The sequence below is a fragment of the Zerene cesonia genome, chromosome 4 (genome assembly GCF_012273895.1).
Source record: "Zerene cesonia ecotype Mississippi chromosome 4, Zerene_cesonia_1.1, whole genome shotgun sequence".
NCBI classification, from domain to species: Eukaryota; Metazoa; Arthropoda; class Insecta; order Lepidoptera; family Pieridae; genus Zerene; species Zerene cesonia.
In genome coordinates this window covers 4,988,252-5,002,321 of record NC_052105.1, presented here as the reverse complement: position 1 = coordinate 5,002,321, position 14,070 = coordinate 4,988,252, and the positions used below count along the sequence as shown (strand labels likewise).

The following is a 14,070-nucleotide window of genomic DNA, read 5'->3' as shown; positions in this document are numbered from 1 at the left end:
ATCAAATTTTTTCTATTCTTTCAAAATTTCTCATTTATAAAGCATTTCAATGCTATAAAACTAAAAATTAAACTATAAGAACGGTTGTATAGTTTTTACATTTAGAAACTTTTGTCTTTCTAGACTTGGTTAGATCGTCTTTTTGATACGGGATACATATAAGTACATCACAAAAATATAAAAGCGATATAGAAAAGAAGCCTTTTATATGACCCAGAGGCGTACATGAGCGACGCCGCAAATAGAAGTATGTATTGTCAATAAATTCGTCACGCGGTTTCTACATCTTGCGAGGAATTCTTATGAGACGGGTGACAAATTCGATCAAACCAATAAAACTTTATACGCAAAAGATATTTCTCCCATTGGTTACGTGAGGCATTCGATATTGATGTGAATGCTGTAATATTTATTGACAACATTGCTTTATGAATTGGGAGACGAAAGTTTTGATCGGATTGACTTTTTCATTAAGGCAGCGGATAGTTTGTGATTCTATACAGCATAGTTTCTTATTCGCGTTGGAATATTGATATTATTTACTCAAAACTAGCATAGTTATAATTCCAAATTGCAACGTTTTCCTTTTAAGCATAAATCATCATCATCGTATCATATTCCGACATAAAGGATTCATCATTAATGTACTTACAATATAAAATCAAATAATTTCATATGAATACCAGAAACAGCTTTCTAACAAATTCACGTATTCAATATACTTTTCTCTCTGTAATCATTACTCAATTTTGATTTACTGATATTAAAACAAACCTGTTGTTCACGAAAGAAAATTTCAAACATCCTCCTTTTTATATATACTATGAAAAAGTAAAATTTGCTAAATAATATTGTTAAAAAAGAAAAATTAGCAGTAAGTACGTTAAAACTTAAACTTAGCTAACAATATAACACATTACATAAAGCTCTAAAGCTCGATGGATGTATAAACTTTTCAACTCATTCTCGGTAGATACCTTGAGACAAATTGGAGACTCACTACTTAGAATCTAGAAAGTTCTTTTTGAAAATACTTTATTCACTTGTTTATTGAAATATTTTTCTGACCCGTGGAGTTATAAATTTATGTAGGAATTTGTTTTTGCCAAAATAGTAATAAGTCTCAAAAAGAGGTGTCGATGAATAGCAAATAACTGTATTATATACGAGGACACTTTTAACTCGGACTAACAACGAATCTTGTAAAGTAAAACATTTACAAATATTACAAACTAAAAAGAAATTTTACAAATACATTGTAGTAATTTAAAAACTAGTTTTATAAACTAATATTTGGACAATAATTTAGATTCAGATATTAATTTTCTGTCAAACTCAAATATTGAGACAATTCAACTTTGCCTTATTTAGTCAACTGATATAAATTGATAAAGATATATTAGTTTGATGTTCGTTTTAAAATGTTAATGGAATACGTTTTGTTCAAAAACAAATCTTTAACATGGAGTCCTATTACAGCCGAAAGAAAACAATATAAAGGAACTAGCACAAAATATTTTTCACTCAACAAGAGATACTGTTAGTTGAATGAATTCCAGTCTATTGTATGCCACAGTTCTTAACATGGGGAACTTTTAATACGTCGGCCGTAAGCCGGTCGTAAGTTTTAATAACATTGGATTTGTTTCCGCGCGAAAACAACAAACTATGTTTCGTTTTGAAGTTGCTTTGTTTTGTAATAATGTGATTTGAAGAGTATATTTGTTAACAGATTTAAAACAGGGAGGAGGTTATTAGTTTGAATGTATTTTTACTTGTGTTTTTACCTCATAAGTTACTACTGAGTGAACCGATTTATATGATCCTTTGTTTATTTGAAAGCAATGCTTGTCATGAGATCCCATTTAAATTTGGTCTAGTAATCTAATTATTATTTATATACAGTTCTTCGATTGAAAGTTAGTTGAACTGGATTATGAAAGTCAGTCATACAGTAATCAGTACCCAGTCAAAGCCACGTGTTCGATATGCGAAGCTGGGTCGAGTAGCTAATGCAATCACCAAACAACATTGCATAAAAAGAAAAGTCGTGACGTTGAACGTTCGATCTAGTTATCGCTCCGCTTCGGCAAGACATGCTGTTAGCCGGTTATTTACTAATTATGCGGGAAGGTACTGTGATTACTGGCAAGTTGGCATTACGCCAGGCGGCATGGTGCCAACACAAGAACCACGTGTTGCTTCCCCCATAATATGGTCTAAAATGAGTCTAAATATTATTATTTTATTTACATTTTGTCGTAAAAAAGGTGGGTTAACGGGCTAATATTTTAAATTAGAAAGTTCATATTAAAAGTTGTTTTATAACGCTTGTGAGGCTTATAAAATCTTGTTCAAATGTAAAATAAATGAATCAGTGTTATTAGAATATCTATGACTCGGGACGTATTGACATATTTTATTTGTCATATTAAAATAAGGAAACATAAATCAATTCCTTTTTGTAACGTCCACATTTCTAACTAATTTTATTGTTTTTTATAAAAGATATGTACATAGTGTTAATAACTTAAATAATACAATATATTGTATAACAAAATCAGAAAATCTCGTATTTGATTTATGCATATTCAGAAATGAAACACGAATAATTCTATCCTTAATCTCGATTTTGAAGACTTGGTGGAAGTAATCATAGTTTCTGTAAAGAACACATCATGCTACCACTCACCTGAACATGGTAAGGCGCAACCTTCTCTTCGCCCTTGATTTCTACGTTGATATGAAGCCTGATGGCTCCAGAGACAGCCGATTTATCTGTCCTCTTCTCCAGATTGTACCACACGTCCATCTCTCCTGATAATGTTCGAACCTATCGCAAAGTTATTTTATTATATATCGTTATAGGTAGTGCAGATCCTCTTAATATTGAATGTTATAATTCGCATCGTACATATATTCGTCCAATCTACAATGTCATTATTTATTATTGTATCAAAATCAGCTCTCATCTAATGAACTTCAACATTTTTTATATTTTCTCGAATAGACATTTAAAAAAACTAATATCAAAATACAAAACATTAGAGAAAGTACCAATAGAACAAAACATATATTCTCGTAAATAGGAATAATCACTTAAACTTTTATTATATCTGCCTTTAATAAGATTGACAATAGAAAAGAAATAAAAATAAGAATGTAAAGCCATTTATTATTCACCTTACGATGTCCGAATCATGGCCTAATGCATAGTCGCTACAGCACTGATTTACGGTTTGCAAACGTTTGCATATTCCGGTATCCGCACGTAGTTTAAACACGTAGCCACTAGGCTAGTCATTAAAGGACAAAATAACGTTTACGCAAACTACAAACTACCCCTTTCGCTTCAGTTAACAAAATTTCACTAGGAGTAAAGCGGCTATTTACATAGATTAATTACGAGGTTAGAGCGAAAATGTTGGCTGAATTGTAATAGAAAATGTATTTCACATTTTACGTTTGAGTGTTAACTAGAAATCCATTTAACAACAAAACCTACTGTCGTTATATAACAATTAACAAATTAAATTTCCTCAAATGAAATATCTAGAAGGTAAACATTAGCATACAAATGAATCAATTATATAAACCTCGATAATTGTTTGGCCAAGAAAGTCATCGGATTCCCTCGTTAATTTCTGACGAAGTTTTGATTTCAGGTCGTTATCCTCATCCCAAACGCGGACTTTGATTCGGTCTGAAGAATTGTGACATTCACTGAAAACGTAATAATATTTACGACTCGTTTTATACAAATATATAATAGCATAACAAAATTTTTTATAACGAAAAATCTAAACCACACATGGGAGGAACACATAGGAGGCATTAGCTATCAAATGAAAATGAGAATGAGAGAAATTATAGAAATAAGCTCACTCAGCAAAAAATTATAAGGTAACAAACACAATAGACATACAGTTAAATTGATAGCTTCATTTTTTAGGGCGGTTGATAAACTTATTCCCGATTGTCGTCCAAGACAACAATGAAAAAGGTATATAATAATGAATGCTTATTTAGACCACAATTCAAAATATGGATCAGTAATTCTTGATTGAGCGTTGTCTATTGGAAAAGACACGTATTTTTAATACTTAGATGTAATTAACATTTAATTATATCATTCTTAAGAATATACATTTAAAATGTAGGTACGGTATCAACATTCAGACCATTTCGTTCTAGCAGGGGTGGAAATATTAATTAAGCAACGTAATGAGTTGTTAATAAATTTAATTAAATAATTGCATTAACAGGGCAGTACGAGGATTTAAAGTACCATTCATTAACATATAACACAACTCCTGCCTCTTGATCGTTTTTTTATTCTTTATACATTTTTAAATTATTACATACTTATACACTATATTACCATTATAATAAAATAAAAATACAACTTACAAATAGAACTTTTCATTCCAAACAGGATTCAATTCTTGAGGCATTGTTCTTGTCCTTTTCTTCACTTTGCTGACTTGAACGGTGACGTAAGGATCTGAGGTTCCACTCTTGTCCTTAGCGATCAAACCTTGGGCACAAATAACTGCCCAGAAAAGGGCCTGTTTAGAAACCCTCGCACACACAACGTAAGCGCGAGTACATTAGATATTACACCTCACAGTTTCGCATATTAGATACTTTTAGGCTTCACCAAATACAGTTTTGCAGCTTTTGTAAGCAGCAATTTATAAAAGCAATTACTTAATAACGCAAATCAAATGTTATTTAAGGCGCTTCGTGAATCTATGTATACGATTGTATCATTTACTCATGTTGCCAATTGATGTATTTATTACATAATGATGACTTACCTTGGAACTGGAATGTCAATGTAAACCTGTCTTGGATGACTATCAGGTGATCCCATGATAAGGATGGGTCGGGGTTAAGAAGACTCAAACTTCAAATCTACCAAAACTTTCAACTATGAATGCCCAAATCGAAATCTAAAACAACTCGAAACATAGCGACTACATCGTAAACGCTAATGCAAACTTGCCGAGAAATTCTCAGTGTCAAATTAGTATGCTCGGGGATGAAAACTAATCTTGTGGGAATTTTCACGAATCGGAAAACGTATTGAAGTAGAAAAAGAGAAAGATAGCAGAAGTTATTAGGTTAGGGTTCATTGTCATACATGCTTTATTTCGCTAATTTAAACGCATTCACCTAGATTGGAACATTCGAAGTATATTTATATAGACCTTTTTAATACTAAGTACGTTTGGTACAGTGTGTAAATAGGTTAAAGTTGCAATGCAATACTTACTTCGATTGAGTATTAAATCGAAATTATTTAATTCACAAAATCGTGTGACTCATGCACGTTTGCTGGTGTAAATTGTATTGACGTTTTGTACAAAGGTGGCAAATGTGAATTTGTTCATTCGTTATTTGTTTAAAACTGTGTTTTACGTATTTCAAGTAGTGAAGTGTTGATTCGTGGAATTTCCTCATGTAAATGAGATTAAGCTACGTTTATCAATAAAGTGATTTGGCTGTGCACTATTGACCGTGAATGGGGTTAGTAAGGTAAAGTTGCATAGAATGTGTTGATATCTGCTAAAGTTTTGAGCTATCGATATTCAATGCTGCTATTCTTAGCTCAGCTCTTTATCAAAGTTATTCATAAAAACTTGAGCAGATATAAAAGTGGTAGAGAGAAATCAGGCGAAGATTCAGTCTAATAGATCAAACTTGCGAGCACGCGGTTCGCAGCCGCAAAAGACCACTGCAAACCTGTGATGGCGATTTTGCAGGACCATTTCGAAGTTCCTTCAATAGTAATTTGCTCAGCCTGTTCGAGGGTGTCTATGTGTGTGTCGGGATCGACGTTAAAAGTCCGCCTGGTCGCCACATGAAACGAAAGACAAGAGAATTTAGTGTTGTGCTAGTGTTGTGTGTGTTCCGGAACATCGCCGCTCCTGGCGCCCGCTACACCTGTAGGGAGGAAAGGGTTAACCACGACACATCTCCCAACCTGTGATGGCGATCTTGGCGCTCCATTTCGACGTGCCATCGAGGACGGATTGCTTCACTGTACTCATGTGCGCCGAATGTCCCTCTGTTTCGATGCTGAACACGCGTCTGTTACATACATAAACGTGTCAATTTGCCATCTTGAGAGAGCATTATGGCACTAGGCAAAATAATACAATTCAGAATTTCGCTTCGTTTCAATTCTAAATTAATGAAATGTTACTATAAAATTTACCAATAATCCAAACCATAAAGCTCTCCGAACAGAGCAGATGCAAATCTATAAAACGAAAGATTATATAACTGTGTTCAAATCACAAAGAGATAGTTATCGGTTAGCTCTTGAATGTGAAATGAAATTTAATTTATACCTTATGAGCTCGAATATTTCTGGCTTGTCCCGTTCGCGCTGTTTCATTCTTTCTTTCATGGCAGTGATGATAGAGTTGGCCTTGTCCTCTGCGCCGTGTTTTGAAGACTTTTCAGCCGCTCCTGCGAAACACACTGCTCAGGCGGTGCAAACATAGTTCTTGTCGCCGCGGGTTGCGCCAGGGGGGCTCCCCGCCCCGCAATCAGGCCTGCAACGACCTCTCACAGGACACGACCTAACCAGACTCCAACTTGCCCCGATAAACTAAACGTACAATTAACAAACTGTCGGATCTGATCAAGTCATATACCTTGAGCGGCGCCAGCCGAAGCAAACCTGAGCACGGCGCCTTCGAATAAATGATATCCCAAAGCTATTTTCATTTCATTTGCACTTCTCTCAGCCTCCAGTACACCGAATTAAAATAGCAATAGGACATAACTCAAAAATTAAATACCCTTTATTCGCACTGTATAAGTATTTCATGTCTGATCAGTTATGTCGCAAATTTACAATCTTCTGCTATAGATTTTAGTTTCCGAATCTAAAACATTAAATAATACAAGAAGAGAAGGAAAATAAAAGTATAGACGCGAAAACTATAACGTAAAACATTGAAAGTAAACTAAGACCACATATAATATAAAGTGGAGAGGGTGTGGATTGCGTGCACACATTGCTAACATTCACGTTCTTAGTCCATTTTATTAGGGCTCTGGTGTGAAGCGTCTAGCCAATTCAGTTAGAGTGTTTTACACAGTGTGAAATGTAAAGTAGGGTATAGAGAAAAAAAACTCCGTTTCAGGATTTTGTTAGTCGGCGCTTGGCGGGGTAACCCGGAGGATGGGGCCGGTTTCCCTATCTACGTGATGATCTACACTTCAAAAACATTACTTAATACGTGATAATATAAAACAAAGACACGTGTAGATGTTCGATCTATAATGTGATGTTAATGTGAGGATAGTGTAAGTGAGTGTCGCTACAGATGTTATCAAAATGTAAATGCTTTTAAAGTGTAGACAAGAATGACGGTGGCGTGCAGTCGAATTGTATTAAAAATTTATTGAAAACTGAATACTTTTAAATCGACTGTCCGCCTTCATGATTGTGCACATGTGAGGTTTAAATCAATTATAGGGAATACAATTTTGAAAACAGTGTTAACCGTAGATCGATAGCCATGCATACCGATGAAGCGAACACCGATTTTGAAAGGGAAAACTCATGCTATTATATGAGGTCTGATAAAAGAGAAAGGAAGAGATCCACAGTAAACATAAAACACAACAATTATAGAAATAAAAACACCGAGAATTAATTAAAGTCTAAACAATTCACGAATTGTATTCTTCCTGCTCTCGTTGACTCAACGACTTCGCTAATGAAATTTATTGTGAACAATGTTTGATCTTTAATAGCGACATACATGCAACCTTACCATGCACCTATTTTCAAACTGAAACTACGACGATGAACCTCACTCCTGCACTAATTTTAACTTTTTTCAGTTAGCTAACTACAATTTTAAAGTTCAAAGATAAAAACACATGAATGCTTATCAATCTATATCTAAAATGTTCCTCTATTTCTGTATTTATACATAATGAAACTCACGTTCAAATAGATCCGTATCATCATGTTTTTGACAGAATAATGATAACTTTCTATGGCTATACTACAAAGATCTTAGCCACAGCGTGACCTCACGGAGAGAGACTTGACACTACTTGAGTTTAATAAGGGAGAGCGCTTCCAGCTCCCCAACAAACATTATCTACGTCAATGTATTGGTTTTTCTTTTAGAATGTTACTAATGAGGTAACGATTATTTTCCAATAAATAAAAATAACAATATAAATACATACCCAGTAGCAAAAACATCCATCAAAACAATAATTAAAGCTGTATTACAAAAAAGCTTCATAAAAAGTACAAAAAACATACTTATTAAATGATTTAGCTGGTTAAAAAACAGCAAAACAAGCTAAACTAGTTCAGAAGTTATTAATTGGATTCAGACAACGCTTTTTCGTAATACAGCTCAGATAAAAAAAAATATGTATATTAGAATGATAAAGTTAAATTAAATACAGAAGAATATTAAACAGAATTATTATTTATAAGTTTAAAGCGTTACTCACGTAATTAATTTAGCAAATTTATTCTTCCAAATTTATCAGCCGCTAACATTAAACTATAATTTAATTACACTTCTTTTACACGTAAATTCAATTCGAATTTAAATACTTACATCGTGACCTATTTAAACAAATTTGAATGCAAAAAATACAAAGCGCCCACGAGGGATACTTACTCTGTAAGCAGTCAGCGTTGAGTAGGTCTTTACACTTTTCGTGACACTTGACACCACATTCTGTACACCTGACACCCTGCCTTGCGATTCCCCAGAGCAATCCCTCGCATTCATAGCAATACGTTGGTGACGTGGCGGTCCAGAGTACGAAGTTGTGAGGTGTTGTCGATGAAATGGGATAGATGAGCGCTTGTAGCGTCTTCTTATACACATGCATTTTCTGTAAGAGATATCATTGAAAGAGTGCTGACTTATTGTTCTACTGTTTCGTAGGAGCTTACTAACATCCATGTATTTATAACAGAGGGTCTCTGAATACTTTATGATTACTTTTGCCGTTTAATTCACCGAGAAGGTTAAATTAAAGCTTTTTCAAGTTTTTTATAAAATTTCGTTTCATCGTAATTCATATTTATTATTTTCAAATGGAATATTATTTCATTTCAATGAGTTTTGATGACAAAATGTCTTATCATCAATACTGACTATTTAAATAAAAACTCGCATTTATTTCGTTCTCTCACAAATCTAAAATTAAGGTTTATAATATCACATGTAATTAAACTGCAACTAGACAAGACATATTTGGCAGAGATTGCTGTTTAGCAATAAGGCCGCCTCTTGTACAAACGATGCCTTTTATTTGTTTTGTTTTATTTATTGTTTCTGTATAATTTTGTGCAATAAAGTATTATAAATAAATAAAAATATTTTATTCAAGGATAACGTCATCTTATCAAAAAATATTTACCAACTCTTCGTCGTTTAACGTCGCTCGATGAACTGCTGATGTCAAACCGGCATTCCTTTTAGTGGCGGCCATGGTCTAAACAATAACACACCATTTTATGCATTAATATCAGAAGATTTCTATGAAACCGCCTTATAACAAATCTCAATAAATCTACGCATGCCTAAAGCTGTTCATAAGCTCTTTAATGTGAGTAATACCATTTTGTTTTTAAAAAATACGATAAATATAAAAATAACGTGTTTGAATTAAATTATGTGTTGTATAACTGTCATCTAAATACTATATATTTTGTATAAAACGTGCGTATAAACTACAATACCATACTTTGTAGTGAGAAGTCGAAGTTATAATAGGTATTTGTATCTACTACTAGTATAATTATTTATGTAGGTAGTGACTCATAATATAACAAAAAGTAAACCATATGGCAATTTAAACTTAGTTAGAACTCGTGCATATAATCTTAATTATATTGAGTGCCAATTACGTTTTCCAAATTTCACAACACCCACTTTAAATCTACATCATGCGTATCGCCGATAAGCAAGCAACATAATTCCGATATTATGAATAATAATTGCATATATAAAGCTGTCAATACCAGAACTGCATGCAGAAATTAGAAAGTTTATTGGGAGAGATATACCTTGAGAACCTGCGGGTCCACGGTTGGGGATAAAATGCAACAATATCATTAATTAACCAGGAATATTCACTGTTGTACATCTACAAATCATCGTAAAAGGTGACCTCTATATCATTTTATACGTTCCGGGTAAAGTTGTAAGGCCCTCTAAAACATTTACATACGTCCACCTACACAGGTAATGAGTTAGAAGGGACAGTAAATCACACAAGAGGTAACATAGATACATAAAAGAAAGAAGGTAATGTGTGAAGGTCTTAAATAATAAACACACTGTAAACAGAGTCGAAACATTAATGGGAGTACAATGAAATAACAAAACTGTGGTAACAAGAATGTACGATACAATACAAACACGGACATGATGTAATGTAATCCCATAAATCTTTCGTAGAGTACATTGAAGAAGATGTGACGTCAGAAGAAAACATTTATTACGCGCCAAATGTTACTAAGCATCAGGAAGCGTACGTCGATGCGGCCATATACATCAACGGTCAGTTTCAAATATCTACCTTTATGTCCCCTAATTCCATTTAACTTGATTCACAAGAGTTAAGATAGTCAATTGAAACCGGCCAGATAAAAGACATTAACTAATCCCCTTGGGTCTGTATACAGATAGTTATCGGGTAGCGATATGGCATTACTCACAAGTTCTGAAACAAGCGGGATGGACTTTCGCCTTGGTCGGATGTCAGGCATACTGTCGATATTGCTGTAGAATGGATTATCCCCTGGATGCCTAAAATCCATCAAAATATAATTATATTGTTGTTTTAATAATGCAACTGAATATAAATCAAAATTTAAAGACTCAAGACATACCCATTTCCACGTCCACCTTGTTCGTTGAATCCGCTGGTGCCATTCTAAAAATAAAAATAAATAATAAAATTAAAAAACAAAAATACATAAAAAACCTAAAGCTAACATTTTATTTTAAATAAATTTTAAAACATAACTTAGTTACAATTAAATGTATAACAATAAAAATTCTGATAAATTATTATTTACTGTTATATATTAACAATCACGGGTAAATACTGAGTAAATGATATCAATGTAAAAAAGCATCAATTGGTAGCAATTGATTACAGTTTTCTTAGTTAAAATATTGAGCACTTGAAACTATTTGGAAATTGTTCCTTTAATGTTATGTGCCTTTATAATCCGTAAATAACAAATTTATCAGAATTTAAAATATTCTAAATAACATTAAAAATAGTTTTAATAAAAATGGAGAATTAATATCATAATAACAACGCTCTAATCTGGTATACACTCGAAATTGTTGTTTTATTGTTGTATATTGAACTAATTAAGAAGTTGCGTATAACAATAAACCCAGAACAGACAGAAATGTTAAACTCATTTGAAATTCTTTTATTCCGAAGCAACAGCCATATTACAGAATTTGACAGATTTATCATATTCCGGCATAAGCGGGATCTAATACATTGATTCCCAAATTTCATTGCAGGCCATATCATAAAAAGCCTTCAAGTTATCGTAAATTTTGCTACACCATTCATATTAATAAACATCGAGTATGAAATTACTAATTTTTTTCCTAGTTATATTGTTTTACATTTAGTGCCAGCTAACATTTACGTAAGTGTTGTGAGCTACGTAACAATCTCATTCTTAAGCATCGTATTCTCTAGACTAAATTACATAAAAGTAATGAGACGTATATTATTCCAACGATGAATTTATGAATGACAAATCTTTGATTTTCTAATCATTGTAAATAGACACCGATTTTGTAATTTTTAATTTCAATTGCTGAGAATATCTTTGAAGCTAAATCAATGTAAATACTTTTGGATCGATATGGCGTGATATGGTAGTGAATGATTTGTACCTCTGAAATGATTAGATTAATTACATTTAAATGTCACTAATATATGTAAGAACTAGAGCGCTTCGCACTTAATTCATACCTTAGAGTGATAACCATTAAGCTAATAAGTAAACTAACTTCAATTTACAACCTTAGCGGCAAAAAACTTCAAGCACAATTAACTAACCCAACACAAACACATTTAAACACCTAACCCATTATAAAATTCAATAAAATAGTCATAATACGTTCAATACATATTGTGGCGGTAAATCTAATTATTGCCTCATATTGGAAACAGCATTATTTAATTAGTCAATTATACATTATGCCTAGTATAGTAATTCATATGGAGCACCTATCTTCTATGAATATGATTAATAAAATTGTACAGATAAATTCAATATTATAATGTATAAAAGTGTCAAAGAATTGTATACTGACAGCTTTTTGTTTTTCTTCGTTATATATGGTTGGGTAAGAGATAAATATTCACAACCTCGGTATTAACAATTTTCAGCATTAGGATTATATATAAATAAGTTACAGCCAAGCCACCTAATAGTGTATCTGAAATCAAATTTTAACTACCTAGTCCCCTAATGAAACAGAATCGCATGCGTCTTCAAAGCAATTTTTCGACGATATTTTGTGATGAATTTAATTAACGTACATATACGAGTTATTCAATCTTCGCTTAAAATTAGTGTCATTATAATACTTTAACTCTTAACTCTAATTTCGTGAAATTTTTGCATCAAATAACTTACACCTGCGCTAACTTTGTCCTTTTCAGTTGACGGCGTGGTAGCAGCTGGTGTTTCCGTTGTTTTTTCTTCTGCTTTCCTGTCCTTGAGAGCTTTTAAAAGTTTCCATTTACTACCAGCTGGAACGTCTTGCTGCTGTTGAGGTTCTGCTGGTAAAAGTTCTTGGTGTACTCGAGGCATCTCTTCTTCATCGTCAAATTCATCACCACTCTGTACGGGACTGTCAGGTCCAGAAGTTTCTCCAGACCCAGACGAAGCGTAAGATTTATCATCATCAGATTCTTTGTGCGACATGGTTTCTTCAATTTTTTCATCCATGTCTGGAAAAGTTGTTATATGCTTCCACGATTCTTCTGTTGGTGCTTCATCATATTTAACTTTAATAGGTGCGGTTTTCAATTTTAATTCCCGCAGTACATAGGACATCTTTTCTTTCAAAACTTCCTCTGGTTCCTCTTCTATGACTGGCTCCTCTAATAGCAAATTCTCTTTTTCTAGCTCTTGTTGTGATTGATTCTCCATTTCTTCCAGTTTACGCAATTCATACCGGTACCATTCATCTTCAGAATCAATACTGTCTTCAGTACTCTGCCTCCGTGAAGAAACTCTGGATCCACTTCTCCAAGAGTGTGTGCTTCGACTATCATCATCATCGTGCTTATTAGGAATATCAAGACTTTGCTGATGTCTAGGTTGGAATTTATTTTGCACTCCTCTAGTACTCTGCATGGAGGGACTACGATCAGGATATGTGTGATGATCTTCTGATACTGTAATACCTGTACTCTTTGCGGTTTCAGGTGGACTTGATCTATTTTGTCTCCTCTCATTTTGTTTCATTGGTTCATTTATTATTTCATTAGGCGTACTTGTTTCGATTTTTGGTGGTGATGTGTCTGATGAATCGTCAGTCACAGAGGATGATTTACGAAGTCGATATTTACCTAAAGCTCGCGACACGGCGAATTCTTGAGAACTTCCGCTATAAGATTTATTATTTTCACTTTGAGATTCATCTGAAGCTATCGATGCCTTTTTCATATCTCCAACTGTTGCAAAAATTGCTGTTGGAGATTGAGTATCTTCTTTTTCGTCTTCAAATGGGTCTACGTTTGATATATCGGTGTCGATATCAAGCTTTTCTAATTCCGTTATGTTGTCTTTATTCATTTGACTAACACGAGCAAAATGAAAATCAATGTCATCACTTTTGTCACGGGGTATACCATTACTAGATGGAAACCTTTCGTTTTCTTCTAATATACATTCTTGACCGTTACCTTCGAGCATTGCTTGTTGATGTTGTAGATTTATTTATTTATTTATTTATTTAATAAAAAGAAAACTTACAGCTATAAGTACAGTTGTAGTAAAATGAAAAA

The 14,070-nt window shown here is 33.3% G+C and overlaps 1 protein-coding gene across 1 annotated transcript in view; it reads right to left on the bottom strand.

Annotated features, from left to right (window-relative positions):
- The window catches only part of LOC119839549 (protein unc-13 homolog A), a 49,497-nt gene that overhangs the window by 30,503 nt on the left and 4,924 nt on the right, over positions 1 to 14,070 (bottom strand). Inside the window, exons 2-12 of the mRNA XM_038365857.1 lie at positions 12,692 to 13,998; positions 10,904 to 10,947; positions 10,730 to 10,820; positions 10,076 to 10,084; positions 9,427 to 9,501; positions 8,676 to 8,895; positions 6,360 to 6,480; positions 5,990 to 6,096; positions 4,411 to 4,552; positions 3,597 to 3,723; positions 2,693 to 2,833 (exon numbers count right to left, since the gene is read on the bottom strand). Coding sequence (XP_038221785.1) covers positions 2,693 to 2,833; positions 3,597 to 3,723; positions 4,411 to 4,552; positions 5,990 to 6,096; positions 6,360 to 6,480; positions 8,676 to 8,895; positions 9,427 to 9,501; positions 10,076 to 10,084; positions 10,730 to 10,820; positions 10,904 to 10,947; positions 12,692 to 13,998 — 2,384 coding nt within the window. The remainder of the gene's footprint in view (positions 1 to 2,692; positions 2,834 to 3,596; positions 3,724 to 4,410; positions 4,553 to 5,989; positions 6,097 to 6,359; positions 6,481 to 8,675; positions 8,896 to 9,426; positions 9,502 to 10,075; positions 10,085 to 10,729; positions 10,821 to 10,903; positions 10,948 to 12,691; positions 13,999 to 14,070) is intronic.